The 19,982-nt window shown below is 37.1% G+C and overlaps 1 protein-coding gene across 1 annotated transcript in view; it reads right to left on the reverse strand.

The window, feature by feature from the left end:
- Nucleotides 1-19,438, reverse strand: part of LOC139936277 (gamma-aminobutyric acid receptor subunit alpha-2-like) — a 79,981-nt gene extending 60,543 nt beyond the window's left edge. Inside the window, exon 1 of the mRNA XM_071931069.1 lies at nucleotides 19,333-19,438. Coding sequence (XP_071787170.1) covers nucleotides 19,333-19,409 — 77 coding nt within the window. The 5' untranslated portion in view covers nucleotides 19,410-19,438. The remainder of the gene's footprint in view (nucleotides 1-19,332) is intronic.
- Between the last annotated feature and the right edge of the window lie 544 nt (nucleotides 19,439-19,982).

Genomic DNA, 19,982 nt, shown 5'->3' on the forward strand with positions numbered 1-19,982 from the left:
GTCGCGAGATAATTTGAAAGAAAAAACACCCTTGTCACACGAAGTTGTGTGATTTCAGATGCTTGATTTCGAGACCTCAAAATCTAATTATGAGGCCTCGAAATCAAATTCGTTGAAAATGACTTCTTTCTTGAAAACTACGTCACTTCAGAGGGACCCGTTTCTCATAATGTTTTATACTATCAACCTCTCCCCATGACTCATTACCAGGTAAGTTTTTATGATAATAATTATTTCGAGTAACTACCAATACTGCCTTAAGGTCCCACTCAAGTTAATGTTGTCTTTTTATAAAACCAAATTCTGAAAACAAAAAAACAGCAACACCAACCCCCACCTTAAACGGTCTATAAATCTTGACCTCATAACGTTCTCATAACTACATCAACCGTATAACCCAAAGACCGATGGATTGTCTAAGCATTCTCCACACGTGTTATCAAACAGAGAGCTCCCCTTAATTAAACATCGCTCTAAATCAACAAACGTGTTCAAGACGGCGATCAGACATAAACCAAGATGGGAGAGGGTAAGACCATGACAAACTAAAGACTGATTGGAGAGTATATATAACAACTGGCAGGCGAAAGTGTGACGTGCGTAAACTGTGCCGTGATCGAGTAATAATCCCACCACAGTCGGGTACACGATAAATGGGTCATGACTTTCAGCTCGGGCTACTAGTCTTACGTAGCAGTACCTCTTCCCCTCTGTTCAAAGAGATCACTCTAGAATAGATGGGGTATCAGGGGGGGGGGGAGGAAGCCCCGATTCACCTTGTGCAAAGAGATGACTCTAGAATGGATGGGGGTATAAAGAGGGGTAGAGGAAGCTTGTGAGTACCAACCTCTTAGGATGTCATGGGATGTTCCGAATGCGGATGTGTTTTACAATGTGATGGATGACACTAATGCTAACAAACTAAAGGTTCCTACTGGTTACCATAAAATGTAGCAAGAGCGACCGAAATGGGAAACGTCGTTAAAATTCTGCGGTGCACAACGTTTTCTAATAATTACACTAATTATCTAGTGTAGTTAATGACATAGTTTCGACCCTAGCAGAGTCTTTCTCTTGTAGCATGCAAGAAAAACTCTACCGGGGTCGAAACGTCAGGTCATTATTTGGTTTTGCTTTTTTCTTTTTGGTTGGTAAGACATTGGGGGAAAAAGCCAATTCTATTCTTTATGATAAAGGGTAGTTATTACCCAATTATATGTTCCCTGCTGTTTCCTGCTGTTATAGGCTATACTGGAATAAATGCAAAAATGTACACCACTTGACGTGAAGTTAACTGCAGTATTCTGTAAAGGCTGGACGTACGTTTGGTAATTAATTATCAAGTTAATGACCCTACAAACTCACTCAATAAAAAGCTCTGGAGAGCTGTTGATTAAAAAAACAAAAAACGAATAGTAATGTAGTTACAGAGAACGAGGTATAATTTCCCACCACAAATTCGAATCTGAGAAAGGCTTCAGGTATGTAGACTTTCACATGCATCTTAAAGCACCATTTCTTTACAGCGTGGGTGTGTTTTCTTTCATTATTTTCTTGCAACTGCGTTGACCAAATTGATTACAAATTTTCGCAAGTTTGTTTTGGTATGCACGTGTTATGGTACACATGGATACTGGCCTTTGACAATTTATTACCCAAAGTATACCCCGCTTTAAATATTTAGAGATGAATTTTAGGATTATGCAAGGAGTTATTCTAACAAGAGTTCACCTTTATTATTAATTAGGTGTACTGGAATAAATGCAAAAATGTACACCATTGGGTGTTGTTACAAAATAGAAACAAAGAATAAATCAAAGTTGACATCACAGGGTGGTAAAATCATACCAATGTGATTTATTTTGGTGGTTATTTGTGTCATTTTAGCACCTGATGGTTTGAATTTTAATGCTCTGATCGGTATCAATCATTATGTTATTACCCGATAGTGTCAATGTTAACACTTCAGTTCTTGCAGTATACATGTTGTACAGGAAATCAAAGAGTGAACTTTCATTATGGTCATGTGTTATTAGTAATAGGTCCCATGGCACCAAGCCCATCGACAAAGGCACAGTATTGAGGTATTAGAAGCACGCAGCAATTCGTCACAGGTGAAATAAAGGTATGCACAACTTTGAAATGTTGAAAAAGCGGCTCTTTTAAATTGTAATGTAAATAATTGGGTTGAATCGGCCAATTTTATTTTCCTTACTGACACCACGTTTCCCATCAGAGTAATGAGAAAGTCTCTGCTATAGGTTCGTTACGTGAATAATTTTGCATTAATCATTTTGGTTGTTAAGCAGGTTGCAATAACAGCTAAGTCTATTTGAATTGTATTGACTCAAATCACATGACCAATACAAAATAAATAACCCTGCCATTGATATCTAGTAATGATACCACTTAGATTGACTGAAGCGCAATCTAACTCTAACTCTAACCAACCATTCAAAGGCGCTGAAAAAAGAAACAGCTTGAAAAACCGTACAGGTCAAAATACGGTTTTAAACTCAAAATCAGGTTAGTTTTGACCTGGAATACTGGTCTCGTTTAGATAGGCCTGAGCCAGTTTCAGGTCAATATGACCTGTTATAATGACCCAAATAATATTATTCTATGCAGATACCGAGTAAAACGTGAATATTGTAAAAAACAACTTCCGGGTCAGCTTGACCCAGAAACGGTTCAGGCTCCCTTGGACTCGCGATCCGAATCAATTCTGACCCACTAGGGAGAATTAAAGGGTTAAGTTACAAATCCAAAGCATGCATTAATATCTAATCTAAGAGCACAACAAAGACATTTACATGCACTAACATAATCAAATTGATAAACACAATAACAGTGTCAGCCTTAAGCAAACAGTACCCTATCAAGACCTTTTCATGACATAAATTGCACAAATTTAAAATTGAAATTAGGCCTACAGTATCTTACTGTATCAGTAGATTCATAATGACAACTACTCTTTAGAAAGAGCTATACCTTCAACCATGGCGGAACATGAGTCTGCCACAGTACGTCACTCGCAGCTTACAATAACAAAGCACCGACAAGCAATTTCCGATTTGAATATCTACCACGAGATTCTGAAAATTGGGTTAATATAGTGAATCAACACAATGCAGAAACCCACGTAGTTTAACAACCAGAGTGTTAATAATAACCGTGTTGTAAAAGATGTATGCATTTTCTATATCTAAATTTTATATGGGGCTATCGGTTATGATTATGTATTTAGGTCAAAATTTATACATATCCATACAACTGGACACAACGTATACATGTTCACTTTATATTTTGTTTGAGGACATACCGTGCTGTGGTTTAAACTTGAGGACATTTACATTTTGCTCGCATTCATAGCATTGGTCCCTTTGGAAGGTAAACAGTTAATTCTTTTCAGCATTTATTCATTTATTTGTTTGTTGAATTGGAAGAAATTCAATCGAGCTGATTGGATCATGAAGGGAGGGGTAGGTCTCAAACCGAGACGTCGTTCACGTACCACCATAAATGTCAGATCGATTTTCAACAATACAGCTCCCGATTCAATTTAAATTATAGCAACGTGATTGATACGTATCTTTGTTTTTAGTGTTAGGGAAATAGTAAAAGATAGAGAGACTGTTCGTTTGAGTAGGGAGAAACTATGGATAAGGCGACTTCAGACCATTCAACCCGACGGTCTGAACATCCATGAAGGAAATGACTAATAAGCGACTGGCCTTCTCCTTTTCTCCATAGTTATCCCCCCTTTTTTTAGCCTGCCTCATTCACGAATTCATTACTTTTCTCACTTGATATTGTCCTTTCTGTTTCCATCTTCTTGTGGTCAAACCACCCCCTTCCCTCCTTCACGTATTTCCACTAGCACATACCTGTTCATGTTTGTTGTGTTATCATTTTAGCCATCGAAAGAGACTCTGCTATGGTCGAAACGTACCAGGCCACAAAAACTATTTTATGCAGAATAGTAAAATAGAAAGACAAAAAAACTTAATACTTGACGTGAAGTTAACTGCAGTATTCTGTAAAGGCTGGACGTACGTTTGGTAATTAATTATCAAGTTAATGACCCTACAAACTCACTCAATAAAAAGCTCTGGAGAGCTGTTGATTAAAAAAACCAAAAACGAATAGTAATGTAGTTACAGAAAACGAGGTATAATTTCCCACCACAAATTCGAATCTGAGAAAGGCTTCAGGTATGTAGACTTTCACATGCATCTTAAAGCACCATTTCTTTACAGCGTGGGTGTGTTTTCTTTCATTATTTTCTTGCAACTGCGTTGTCCAAATTGATTACAAATTTTCGCAAGTTTGTTTTGGTATGCACGTGTTATGGTACACATAGGATACTGTCCTTTGACAATTTATTACCCAAAGTATACCCCGCTTTAAATATTTAGAGATGAATTTTAGGATTATGCAAGGAGTTATTCTAACAAGAGTTCACCTTTATTATTAATTAGGTGTACAATTTGTCTAGCCAGAAAGTCCTTTCGCACAAGGGTACGCATATTGATAAAGAAAACATGAAATTTATTGGGTAGCACCTAAGAAAAACAGTAGCTGTCCATGGGCAACAGGACACGGTGTATATTTGCTTTTGGAGACCGACGTAGAACCAAGGATAAAGATGACTTTGAACTGACAAGCCGAGGATAACTGACAAGTTTTGATTAAAATTGATTGATGAAAAGTCACAATGAATGCTGGGATGACGAGATGTTACTCATCAAATTAAATTGAATTTAGTTGTGTTTAATTCATTGGTATTTTAACTGTGCGAACCCACACAACCCCAAGGGGATGTTTTTGTTTCTTTGGCAGATTCCAGTCAACAACAGCTGACTCAGAGATCGAAATTATTGTGTTTTTTCTGGAATGAGTTGTGACAGATGTGATGTTTCAAAAATAAACAGAATAAAATAAGTACAAGAAATCAAATTTTGACGGATGGTGATATTAAACAAAAAATGATTTTAAATAATTCAAATAATTGTGTTTGAATTATGAAGGCACCTTTTCCACAGTTTGTCTCAACTAGTTTTTCCTTTTATTTATTTTTTCCTGACTATTTTAAAATATCGTAGAATACTGTTGTGGATAACATGGATTGTAGTAACTTGCAATTATTGTTTATAACCGACTATTGGAAATTTGTGATAATGCTGGGTCCTGATAATACTAACTGTATTTATAACTTAGTCAGTGACAATGTTTATAACTGTTTTGCTGTGTGTCGCATTGACATTTCATAACTTCATCGACTAACGGAAAATAGCTTCCTATGTTATTTAAAAACATCATGTTACCATTTATATTTAAAGGCAGTGGACACTATAGTTACTCAAAATAATTATTAGCATAAAACCTTTCTTTGTGACGAGTAATGGGGAGAGGTTGTTGTATAAAACATTGTGAGAAACGGCTCCCTCTGAAGTGCCATAGTTTTCGAGAAAGAAGTCATTTTCAACGAATTTGATTTCGAGACCTCAGATTTAGAACTTGAGGTCTCGAAATCAACCATCTAAACGCACACAACTTCTTGTGACTAGGGTGTTTTCTTCTTTCATTATTATCTCGCAACTTTGATGACCGATTGAGCTCAAATTTTCACAGGTTTGTTATTTTATGCATATATTGAGATACACCAACTGTGACGGCTAGTCTTTGACAATTACCAATAGTGTCCACTGCCTTTAAAGTGGGAGTTGTTTTCGGGGAGAGAGGAGAAGAAGAAGAACACTTAAACAAAGCATCTGATGATAAATATATGTAAAGGTTTGTAACGCTTGTTTAGCTGCTGATGTTAATTATTCGATTAAGAATTTTATGGTATTTTATTAAGAAACGCAATTGGAAAACAATGTTTGAAACAATAGTATGTAAATGATTGAATTTTTGTTGTGCAAGCTGTAATATCAACCATGCTGCTGCAGACAGGAACACCCAAAGCCGGCCGTTTGTTTTCCCAGAGAAATGTAACCATGCAACACACATGTTTAAGAATGACTTCTGACTGTTCTTTGGTCAGATTGCATGTTCACTTTTTTTGTAGTAAAAAAAAAAAAAAAGATACTATAAGATAGATAGATAGATAGATAAAATGGTTTATTAAAAAACTGTCCTCGCAGCACAAAGGCTGAATTACAACAATTTTACATAAATTAAAAAAATGAAATTAAATAGGAGGCAAATTAGTTTAACTAATTTAATTGCCTTTGCAGCAGACAAAAAGTTATCTACATTTGAAAAAAAGTTAAAATTGTGCTACAAGTTGGACAATGGTTAGCCATATTACAGTCGTATAACGCCAATGTTAGTGACAACCCCCCCCCCCTATTCGATAAAAATGGGTAGGCAGAAAATGAGATCGCTTTCAATTTTAGATTTCCAAGTTTGCCGAAAATCTCAATTGCAAATTGTGTTGATAAAGTAATTTATGGACACACAAGTTTCAATTCTCTAGTGTTATGTGGCATTGTATATAATTTCGCCGTATAAAAAAAGAAGAGAATTTTTCTGTAGACCTTTTCTCCTGGGTTGGATAAATTACTCTGACTAATTGTGCTCTTTGTGAACATTGGAGAGATGTGAATCGGCAACTTGTACCGTAAGACAACTTCCTAGTCGTATAAGTATACGTGTACAGAAACAGACAACCAGAAACTTTCAATTAACCTTTCTGAATTCTCGTTATGCTTTGAGACACATTCCTAACATACAACATGTAGTGTGTTTTGTGAACAAGGGCGATGTGAATAGACAACTAGCAACCATGTACACATCGTTATTAGTCGTCTAAATAATCTACGTAAAAGGAACTGGCAACCAGACACTTTCAATTAACCTTTCTGAGTTAATGTAATAGTTTGAGACAGATTGGTACCATGTCGGTATGGAGTGTGTTTTGAGGAACATAGGTGATGTGACTAGACAACTAGCATGTCTTAGTGTACGAAAAGGAACTGACAACCAGACACTTTCATTTAAAGGCAGTGGACACTATTGGTAATTACTCAAAACAATTATCATCATAAAACCTTTCTTGATTACGAGTAACGGGGAGAGGTTGAAAGTATAAAACATTGTGAGAAACAGCTCCCTCTGAAGTGACGTATATAGTTTTCGAGAAAGAAGTAATTTACCACGAATTTGATTTCGAGACCTCAAGTTTAGAATTTGAGGTCTCGAAATCAAGCATCAGGAAGCACACAACTTGTGACAAGGGTGTTTTTTTTTCTTTCATTAATATCTCGCAACTTCGACGACCAATTGAGCTCAAATTTTCAAAAGTTTTTGTTTATGCATACGTTGAGATACACCAACTGTGAAGACTAGTATTTGACAATTACCAATAATGTCCACTGCCTTTAACCTTTCTAAACGTATGTCAACACATTTGCAACACATTGGAAACATATGATATGGAGTGTGTTTGCTGTATGGGTGATGCGAATAGACATTCAACCATGCACATGTGTTTATTACTCGTCTTAGTACACGTAAAAGGAACTGGCAACCAGACACTTCCAATTAACCTTTATAAATTCATGTAGTTCTTTAAACACATTGGATACAAGGATGGAGAGTGTAATGTGAATAATATGGGCGGTATGAATAGACAACTGGCAACCATGCCAAGCTTTAATCGTATAAGTATACGTAAAAGGAATTGGAAACCGTGCTGACACTTTTAACCCATTTCGGAATTCATATATAGGCCTAATAATACTTTGAGATATGGGGCGTTTTTTTGTGTGAACATAATGTAAATCGGCAACTGATCTAATCATGCACAGTTCTTTATTAGTTGCGTTTGAATACGTAAAAGGAGCTGGGAACCAGACACTTTCAATTAACCTTTATGAATTAATGTAATAGTTTGCGACATATTGGTTACACGTGATATGGAGTGTGTTTTGTGAACATGGGTGATGAATAGAAAACTGACAACCATAAACAGATCTTTATTACTTGTCTTTGTATACGAAAAAGGAACTGGCAACCACACTTTCAATTAACCTTTCCGAATTCACGTTACACTTTGCGACACATTGGTTACAGGTGTAAGCATGCGTGCAGACACGTGTAACTCCTTAGCACGTAAACTTGTCACAGCTGACTCTACATTAACGTCAACGAAAACAACTTCAAGCCACTTTATAAACATACTATGTCATTCGACAAGTTTTTTTTATGAACAGTTTCTATGTTTAATTTACACCGTCCTTAGACAATGCTGCTGAACACCTTCTGGTCTCATGAGACAAAATCTTCACAGATTTAAAAAGAAATATGTGCAACTCTTCCTCCTCGTTGTGGCTCTCACTTTTGTATGTTTTAAAGCCATTGGACCCTTTCGGTACAGAAAAAAAAAAAGGTCACAGATTTACAAATAACTTACAGGGTTTACAAAAGGTAGTGGTGAATACTTCTCTTGAAATTTTATTCCATGAAATGCTTTACTTTTTGATAAAAAGTAGAACAATATCAATTCTCGTTAACGAGAATTACGGATTTATTTTAAACACATGTCATCACACGGCGAAACGCGCGGATACAAGGGGGCCTTGGACAATTCACAAAAAGAAGTAGAAACAAAAAGATTGAAAGACAAACAAAGACATCCCCCTAAAAAGGGTGAAAGAAGAAGAAAGAAGAAGAAGAAGAAGAAGAATAAGAAGAAAATAAAAATTGCTCCCAAATGACGCCTTTCAACCGTTTATTGTTTTGTTACCCAGATAAGTATAATAGGCGCTGACCATCTTTTTCTAAGACAATTCAATCCAGTTGTAATATTGTCAAGAAGAAAAGAAAAAAAAAGGAGGATTAAATTTGTTTAAGCTGCAAACAATGCAGGAAAGTAAAAATATCACACTTGAACAAATAAATAACTTTCTTTAGACAACCACCCAAAATGAATTAAAAAATCTGATCCTAACTCCGACATTGTGATATGATTTATCTCGGGATGAGGACATTTTGAAGTGAAATATCATCTCCCAAATATTATTTTAGAAAATTATTTCGGGATCAGAACAAAACTCTGGATGGCACTTTCAGAGCTCCGTACAATCCCTAACCCTACCTCTAACCCTAAAAAGATACTAAAACCTCTCGCACAATGTTGGACAATTCAAGAAATACATAGACAAGAGTAACCCATTACAACTACATCTCCAGCTGCGCCCCCACCAAAATCATCTTGACTGGAAACCTACTTCATATTCTTAAGCTGTAGGTCAATCGAATTGAATACTTGCAATGAACACTTGAATTGAAAGATATTTAAAACTATTATACATTATCTCCGAGAGACAAACAAGAGGACGAAATAATCACTGTTATACTAGGAACTCACTGGTCAAGCAGTTCACATCAAGGCCCGATTCCACAAAGTCCGTAATCACAAAAAGGGTTAAGCACAGACAAATACTGCTCAGCAGAGGCTGGATACCATCCACAATTCCATACATTTTTAATTTTGACATTTTGTGCACCAATGTTCCTGTTTTTTTTCATTCAAACGTCAAACGTCAAAACCAGATGAAATGATATTTTAACAGATAAAAAAACAATTAACTGTTACAAACTGCTTACCATACCAAAATGACATATCGTATAAAAAGCTGACGTTTCGACCCTAGCACAGTATGTCACGAAGTTTTAATTTCTGCGACTTTTAAACCCCAAGGTGGTGGAGAAAAGCGGACTATTAATTTGAAAGCCTTTGACGTTCTATATACATTTGAAGTCGTGCATACTTCATGTTATGTTGACATATATACCATAATTTAATTGGGGTAGCACCCCCCCCCCCCCCTACGTTCAGAGATGAGTCAATGATGTCAGTGGATTCAATTTGATATTAGGTTCAACTCAATCAATAAAGCGGTCAGAGAGAAGTCAGTTTAAAGGGAAGGTGTGCATTCTTTTTTATTTGTTATTTTGGTTGCGATTTTACGGCTTGTATTACTGTATGAACAGTTTGTCTTTATTTGTTGAAGCCTTTTCTGTTGGCTTTGTTTCTTTTTTTCTACTGATCTCTGATCATGGGGCCCAATTAAAAGGGCCCGTCAGCATGTTCGGGGTTTCCGTTTTGCATAAAACACGTTGTATTATTTTTTTGCAATAAACGTAGTAATTTAGAGTCAACAATTTCATGAACCTTTATGGTATTGTCCGATATAGATACCTAAAAGACCCAAATTAACACTAGAGCTTTTTCAGTGTGCCGCGCTTATGGTGCAATAATGTAGCACAAAGGTTTCTTTATAATAATAGTGATACGATTTCCTTTACAGGAACCTACAACGATTCTTCCTTCTCAAATACGCACAGACTCGAAATCTAAAAGACGTCTTTCAACCATGCAAAAAGAAATAAAACAAATGGAGAAGAAATAATTGAGAGTTTATAATGCAGCCCTCGGTTTTGCAGTAAACCAAAATGATTCAATTTAACACCCCAGTTTTGTAGTGTTTATATTGTACATAATTAATGTAACGCTAAAGTTTTGGCATTATCTGTACCGAAAAGATTTAATATACACCCCAGCTTGTAGAGTGTACAAACCGGAAAGATTGAATTTAACACCCAAGTGTTGGAGGTGTAATATTGCGGAGAGATACAATTTGACACCCAAGTTTGGCCAGTGTATTGTGCTTATGTACATGATTCCGAGTTGTCATATAATGGTTTTGATAACTTTTGTGTGGAGCAAGTTTTTAGCACTGACGTGAATACATAACTCACTGTGAATTCACTTAGAACCGTTGGTTGTTGTAATCCTACAAGAAAAATCGACATGTGAAAATGGTTGTCTAAATGGTGGTTAACGAGATATCGCCGAAAGTCAGAAGCGTTTTGCCACGCGGAAAGACTAGGGACTTTTCGTTATCGACGACAGATGGTTCTGCGACGGTTGTTCAGCTAAACGTTGTCGTTTTCAGCACAACGATTCATCCCAAGTACTGTCGTAGAAATTGAGGGACGACCGTCATCAAAGCCGACGCATGCGCAGATGACGCCAAATGTCATTTTTACCGTCGCAGAACCATCCGTCGTCGAAAACGAAAAGTCCCTACTAATCCGTAATAAGAATACACCAACTGAGAAACGTTACTGCCAGTACCTCTTCTCAGATTCAGTTGTTGGTGAAAGCAAGTTATATATTTTACTTACGGCACATTATACTTTAATGTGAAATGATTCTCAAATTTCTACTTTTGAAGACTGGCGTAATTCTAACCAAGTAAGTTTTTATTGCCATCATTTTACGAGTGATTGCCAAACGTTTACCAAATTCCCTTTAAAGACACTGAACACTATTGGCAATTGTCAAAGAGCAGTCCTCTCACTTGGAGTATCTCAACATATGCATAAAATAATAAACCAGTGAAAATTTGAGCTCAATCGGTCATTGAAGTTGCGAGATAATTTTCTTTCATTAGAAAGAAAAAACACCCTTGTCACACGAAGTTGTGTGCTTTCAGATGCTTGATTTCGAGACCTCAAACTCTAAATCCGAGGTCTCAAAATCAAATTCGTGGAAAATTCCTTCTTTCTCGTAAACTACGTCACTTCAGAGGGAGCCGTTTCTCACAATGTTTTATACTATCAACCTCTCCCCATTACTCGTTACCAAGTAAGGTTTTATGTTAATAAATATTGTGAGTAATTACCAATAGTGTCCACTGCCTTTAACAATGCAGGAAGAGGAAAAACAAATTAAGAAGAACAAATTATGAGTCTACTCCGTTTTCAACGCTTATCATTTAAACCCGTTGACTGTCCACCCAATAGAACATTGCATGCCAACCAATAACCACTAGAAATTAAGGCGTCACCCCTGCCTAACCTTTTCTAATGGTCGATTCACAATTCACCTCACGATGTTTTTTCCCTAAACAAGAGTGGAGTCACGCCATTATACGTCTGTGAAATTATGGAGGAATGAACGTCTTGGCATAGGCCTACGCACATTATATAGATTCGGAAGAAGCTCGTACGAGAAATCTTCGTGAACATTTCTTTTCTAAATGTGGTCGCGTTTTTGAGATATCGCTAAAATCCGGAGCGATTATGCCAACGCAGGAAGAGTAATCCACGCACCGCACCATGTTTGTTGTCTTCTGGATGCTAGCCATTATGCGCCTGTATGGAGGAGTGAACGTCTTGGCAAGTGAGGTACAATCTGAGGATGCTTTAAAGTCTTACAAGGCATCTATGTGTGTTGGACTATAAAATCTTCAATACCACCCATCCCTCGACATAATAATGTTTGAAGGCACTGGACACCTTTGGAAGTGGTCAAAGACCAGTATTCTCACTTGGTGTATACCAAATATGCATAGAATAAGAAATCGGTGAAAATTTTGACTCAGTTGCTCACCAAAGTTGCAAGAGAATGGTAAAAGAAAAAACACCCTGGTTTCATTACTTTGTGTGTTTACAGATGCATAAGTAAAGAACGTACCTCTTTGTTAAGAACTTGTAATCATTGTGTTTGTTTACAGATTTAAAATAAATCACTAATAAATAAACTACGTTACTTTAGAGTGAGCCGTTTCTCACAATGTTTTATACCATCAACAGCTCTCTTACGCTCGTAACCAAGTAACTGTTTTTGCTAACAAATATTTTAAGTGATTGTGAAAAATGATCTTCTTCACATACGGACAGGATATCGATTCGGAGAAAGTTCTACGTCTTACAAGACATCCATGTGGTGCTGACTATAAAATCATCAATTTCCATTCAACTTAATTTATATTATTTTATTTCCATACTGTCTAAATCTAAGCATTTCAGAGTGCACAAACAATGTAATGGCGAACAGAGTATATATGGTTTATACAGTCAGAGAAAAAGAACAGTATGGAGGCCGATTTAATAAGCCGAGGCTTGGCTTGTAGTAATCAGCCTGTGGACAGACAGAGAGACAAGATGAACAGACAGAAAGAAACAAGATAAACAGACAGACAGAAACAAGATAAACGGACAGACAGAAACACGATAAACGGACAGACAGAGACAAGACAAACAGACAAACATAGACGAGACAAACAGACAAACAAAGACAAGATAACAAATAGACAGACAAAAACAAGATAAACGGACAGACAGAGACAAGATAAACGGACAGACAGAGACAAGACACACAGACAAACAGAAACGAGACAAACAGACAGACAGACAAAGACAAGATAAACAAACAGACAGACACAAACAAGATAAACGGACAGACAAAAACAAGATAAACGGACAGACAGAAACAAGATAATTGAGATGACGAGATAAATGGACAGAGAGAGACAAGTTAAACGCCGGACAGACAAAAACAAGACAAACAGGTAAACATAGACAAGATAAACGGACAAACAGATGACGTACAAATGAGAACAAAACAACCCAATACAACAACAGCGCTTGTTTATCAAAAAATATGTAGGCCTATACATAACATGAGCAAATACCAGGCAAAGCAGTCAACTGAAAGAAATCCATGTTACATCTGAGAGATAATGTCTCTTTTGAAGGAGGCTTGCGTACGGTTAACTGACGGTTGGCTTTTGATTTCTTGGTCAATGGCTATTCCACTAGCGAGGACCTTTTGAAGGGTGTTCATTGAAGAGCATCCATCCCTCGACATATATTTAAATTTGCGAGGTTTTGACCCCCACTTGAAGAGACTTCTTGAAAAGGTTAATGGAAATGAAGTTTCATTGAGCAGAACTCACAAATAATTGCGAGCCATTTCATTACTGTCTCTTTCAAATCAAGGCAAGTGGTTGAAAAGGTTTGTGTAATTCAGTAAAATGTAAATGCGCACGTTGATGTGAACGATCACTATTTAAAAAACCAGTTAGTTTTTGTAGATCACTGCACATCACCGCACCAAGTACGGCAGATTGACCCATTTGAATAAGAGTACTTAGAACTGGTTTTTATTCATGACAATAAAATGGTGTTAATGTTCAGAATGCGGACATTAAAGGGAAGGTACACGTTTGGTAATTTTCAAAGACCAGTCTTCTCATTTGGTGTATCCGAACATAAGCATAAAATAACAAGCCTGTTAAAATTTGGGACCAATCGGTCATCGAAGTTGCGAGAACGAATTTGTGTGCTTTCAGATAGGAATAAAAGACTTCTAGCTAGAAGTCTTTTATTGTGTTAAGGAGGAAATACCGCTTTCTCAAAAAATACGTTACCTCAGAGGGAGTCGTTTTCCACAATGTTGTATACTAACAACTGCTCTCCAATGCTCGTTACCAAGTAAGTTTTTAAGTAAGCACTTGTTTTGAGTTATTACCAAACGTGTACATTCCCTTTAAAGGCACTGGACACTATTGGTACTTACTCCAACTAATAGTTAGCACACAAACGAGCAAAGGAGAGCTGATGTTGATAGTGTTCAACATTTTGAGAAACGGCTTCTTCTGAAGTAAAGTAATTTTAGAGAAGGATTTAATTTCTCACTCAAATAATAAAATACTTCAGGCCTGAAGTTCTTATATGATGCATCTTAAAGCACACAAATTGGTGTAACGAGTGTGTTTTTTCTTCTTTTATTATTCTCTTGCAACTTCAACGACCACTTGAGCCAACATTTTCACAAGTTTGTTATTTTATGCATATGTTGGGATACACCAAGTGTGAGAAAACTGGTCTTTGACAATTACCAAACGTGTTCACTGACTTTAAGGACATACTTTGTATTGGATTTTCGAAATGCATACATTAAAGGCAGTGGACACTATTGGTAATTACTCAAAACAATTATTAGCATATAACCTTACTTGATTACGAGTAATGGGAGAGGTTAATGGTATAAAACATCGGAGAAACAGGCATGACGTCCCTTTTCATGAATGTAAAGGGACACACTTTTATGCAACATCAGTGTCTGTTCTCATACTTTTCCTGCAATTTTGATGCCAAAATCATACCATCCCTTTAATCATACCATCCCTTTAATACGTGGAGGTGGATTGTAGGATTTGTAAAAAGCATTCTTCAAAAAAAAAAGAGTTTACCTTTATATTATTTTATAGTCCAAACGATTTGTTTTGCCAGAAAAGTGCTTGTTTTCGCATGAGTGCAAATAATATATTGATAAAGAACTGAATATTGTGCAACTCATATCATAACCCACATCCCAATTGTGAATCTTGCATGCACTAAAATTTCAGGGTTAAAAACTGTAGCAAAAAAAAAAAGCAAATAAATAAAAAATGTGTCTCCATCTTAAAGTGAATCCGTTGAATCGTACTAAAGTGTGAAATGCTAACAGCTTGATACATATACGCATGATTGCAAAGCAGTTGATCAACCGTTATAAGCAAGTCTAACTCAGTCACACACGCACTGTATAGGAATTAAGTGTTTCGCACTGGAGACGTCGCTGGCAAACCGAATTGCTGATTGTAGCGACAGGTTTGGAGCGCAACATTTACAAACCTTGACATTTTGTTAGTATTTAATTTACCCCCTCATATATCTATCTGTATCTCTCTTGGGGCGGGGATGCGTGATGTGATTGATCAAGTTTGTGGTAATCGAAGAAGCAAGAACTATCTTCATTTATTTGGAGTTGATGGAATAATATGATTGAGTCACCATTGAGATGAGGTGATGTTAGAATTTACACTAAACAAATACTGCGTTTTTATTGACATTTCATTCACAGTAGTGAAACATGTAAAAACAGCTATTATTATCAGGCAAGTGTGTGGCAAATGTCTGGGTAATTTTAACATGGATTCCTAGTCAGGCTGACCCGAAATGAGTCGGGCCCCCGGACACGGTCAACTTTGACCAGCAAAAAACACACAAAACTCTCTCCTGATTGGACCCGGGTCATAGGTCAAACGAAGGCAGGACCCTAGACTAATTTATTTATCGTACAAGCCTATACTAATATCATGGGATGTGACACCTATCAAAGTACATATTAACTAAAGGAAAATTAATCTCAAAGAAAGAAAAGTAGCCACAGTAACAAACAAAGGAAATAAAATCACGTTAGAGCTCTGAAGAAATCTCAGTCTTTTCAAAAGATAGTAATAACTTGTTTTTTTTTACTACACATCCAACAGCACAATTCACGCAAACGGGATGAACTAAGAAACGAAAATTTTCTAGATTTTAGGAGGACAAATCCAAATCGGGAAAACCCAAACATTCAGGAACACCGAAAACCCAAACCATTTCCTCAAGGTCTGAGGTGGGATTTTGAACCGGGGAGAGAGGTAAAAGCCAGGTAAAGAAACAACTAAGCCAGCCCGATCCGTTGAATACCTAAGTAACATAGGCGGTGCAATACCAGTTAACTGTATAAATTTCACAACTGTGCATAAAATACACGATAATACAAGTTTCAAGTTTCAAGTTTCAATTTTCAAGATTTAATTTTCCAGACTCTTCTCAAAACATATCTATTCAAATCTTCATATACTTAATTATTCTTTTGTTTTCCTCTGAGCGCTTAGAGACTTTCTTTTGCAGGTGTTAGGCGCTATAGAAATACGGTTGTTATTATTATTATTATTATTACAAAAGCTAGCAGCTATTCTTAGAATAACAAAGTTCTGTTTCTAGCGAGAATAACTGCGAGTGTTAAAGATACAACTCAATCGACGTATGGATTCAGACATGATACCACCATCCCAAAGTTACCAGCACCACACAAAGAACTTCCCCAACTGTCGGAATTTTTAAATAACCCAACTGCGCATGCGGCTCCAGCATACAGCCAGCTGGCGGCTATGCTAATGCGTAGCCTCAGTATCGATCCACACTCGAGTGGACATTTCTTGTAGATGTTTTAGACCTTGACATCTCGCGTGTGTAGATTACACAGGGTCAACTTTATTAAGCGCCTCAAAGTCCCAATAGATTTCTCATGGATATGTATTTATTATTATGAATATTATTATGAATTTTATTATGAATATTCATATAGCAGTCCAATGTGGGGTAAGTTCCTTTTGGAATATAACAAGAAATCAATCAATCAAATTACATTACAGTCTGGATGTTTTATACCATTACATCTCGCGTATGTGGATTACACAAGGTCATTTGTATTACCCCCCTTTAAAAATCCTAATAGGTTTTTCGATGGATATTTATAAATTATTGTGAGTATTAACTAACCTTCCCCTATGTGGGGTATAGTCTTTTTGGAATAACACAAGAAATCAATCAATCAAACTATATTACAATCATGATGTTTTATAACTTGACATTTCTAGTAGGTACACACATTCAAACCGGGGACCTATAACAAAAGAGAACAAAACGAGTCCACGGATCGGGAAATGTCCACAATTGGAAAACGTGTACAAATCCAATGTGAGCTATTGCTAAGAAGTATAAACAATAGAGGGACAATAGGCGGTTCAAGGTTGAAGGTGTAGTCAAGCTTGCAAGCGTGTGTAGTTGACGCAAGGTCATCTTTACTTTATCCGATCCAACATCCTTAGACTAATCATTGTGCATGCATACTCATGAATATGCACAACAGCCTTTACTTTAATTATCGGGTTTGTTCCTTCTGGAATAAAACAATAAGTCAACCAAACAAATTTAATTAAAATGTGGATGTTTTAGACCTTAACACCACGCGTTTGTAGATGACGCTGTACTATCCAGCTCAAAATCTCAATAGATTTCTCATGGATAACTGTACATCCTAATGAATATGCATATCACCTTCCCCATATGGGGTTTGTTCCATCTGGACTAAAACGAGAAATAAATCAATTAAGTCATATTACAATGTAGGTCACTTGGAGGTACCACTTTATTAAGTTATAACGGTGATTTCACCAAGCCAAGTCAAACCCTAGCTTCAATGAAACAAGAAAGTCCATTAGAACAGATGACCTTTGACATTAGATGTTGACAATTACTGAGGCTGGACTTCATGTAAGTACAATTTGTACACAGCTCAATAGCAGAAACATAAAATTACATTTCATGGCGACTGCACCGCCTGACTTTTATCAACTTTTGATTCGAAGAAAAAGAGCCCACGCAAAGATTTTTTAAACTGTTTTTTTGTTTTTTGCTATTTGAAACTCCACATGAAACTAGTGCGGTATACGAATTTCAGAAAATGGCCCAGATTACACAAAGTCGCACAAAGGTAGATCGCCGGGTTTAAGTGCATGATTTTATTTACAAAAAAGTATGAAGAAAAAAGGGCTAGCTTTACGTTTTCACAAGCTATGCATTTTAGTTTTTTTTTAAATACTGACACTCCTACCATTTCACTTGGGACCAGTGTGGTATCTTGCCTTCCAGTAATGCCACGGAATGCACAAGGTCAAAGGTTACTATAGCTGGTAATAATATCAGACAGTAATATTTCTCGTACTATTTTCTCTCGACTCTGAGACGGCATATTTTCCTCAGTAGTGTTATGGAGGGTTTGAACACTCCTTTTTTTCTAATTTGTTTTATCTGTTCTCGGCTAAGGCTGATCCGATATATGTGCTTAGGTGGATAGGAATACGGGCAGGAAGTAGAACGAAGACGCCGGCAGCACAGACCCTCGACATCCAACCCCCCGCCACCCCCCCCAAAAAAAAAAAAAAAAAAACACCAGGGGGTTGCTGATGTGAAACACGCAGGTGTGACTCCGGGAGAAACCGGGTTTCCGGATGATGAAGCTCTAAGACTTACCCGGTCTCCGGGTCGTAGAGTCCCTCCGTCTCCCGCGGGGTATAACACGGTCCCTTCATAGGCCGACATTTCCACCCCTTCACTCTCTCCCTATTTTACTCAAACGCTAATCTAGCAAGGTTTTTTTTCTTGGATATAGTCAATATGGATCTATGGCTAGCGCGAGTGGAGTGGTGTACCGTACAAACGCGTGTGTGATCCCCGAAGGAACATACTCTCAACTCGGTCTCTCGGGGCTTTACCAAGACTTGCATGCTTAACGCTGCTTTACGACAACATTATTAACATTTTTGTTGAGGGAACTAGAATTACATATTTCAATGACATCTAAGGTATAAAATTCATAATGTTATCATCAAAAATACAAGTCTGCAAGACTGAGAACAAGAGTAAAAGTGTTCAGAGGGTGATAAATTAAAACAGCGCTCATATTTCGATTATAAATCCTTCATTACAGGACTTTGCGTATAATTGAATTCGTAGTATATTGATCGAGCAAAATTTCTACAAAATAATAACTATGTAGGTTTATTATGATATACAAGCTTATTTAACTGCCCAACGACCGTTCAATAAAAGAGAAATTTAACCGTAAATGGAATCGATGCTTGAACTTACCATAGTAAAATAAAACTGCCGTACACGATAAATGGTAGCCACTGTCGTTCCATCGCTTGTCTGTTTGCGAACTGCATCAAACCTGGAGACGAAACAAACGGCTCGGGTAAGGATATTCTACCGAGAAACAACACAATTCTGCTTTCTTCTGAGAGTCGGTGCAGAGTGCGAACAACAATTTCCCTCTCGTTATTTTTGGCGCTTAAAGTGGAGACACAACAAGAGACGGTTTCTGGCGCGCTGGAGAAAACGTGCCGGGCCTCCCCGTGTGCTGCTAGTCTGCCGTTCAGACTCGGTGGAAAACAACACTCGATTCAAAACAGCTGTATGGTGGCGCGCTTCATGTAAGGGTCACGGAAGGTGACCTCGAAATGAGCGGGAATAACATGCAAGACATGCTGGGGGATGGGATGTCGGGGGAGGCTACTCTATAGTGTGAAGGGTCGACGTGGTTTGGTTGTTGGTTGGTGGGAGTTAAAATGAGAAAAAAAAACATCGTTTTTTTGGGAGACTACTTCTGACACAATTTCATGTCAACTCGAAAGTGAAAGAGTTCTACCGACCGTGATAAATGTGATGAAGCACTACACCGTGCGAATCAAATAAACTCATGTCGTTTCTCTCACTCAAATCGAAATTGTTTACAGGTA

The sequence above is a fragment of the Asterias amurensis genome, chromosome 4 (assembly GCF_032118995.1).
Source record: "Asterias amurensis chromosome 4, ASM3211899v1".
In the NCBI taxonomy this organism is placed as follows: domain Eukaryota; kingdom Metazoa; phylum Echinodermata; class Asteroidea; order Forcipulatida; family Asteriidae; genus Asterias; species Asterias amurensis.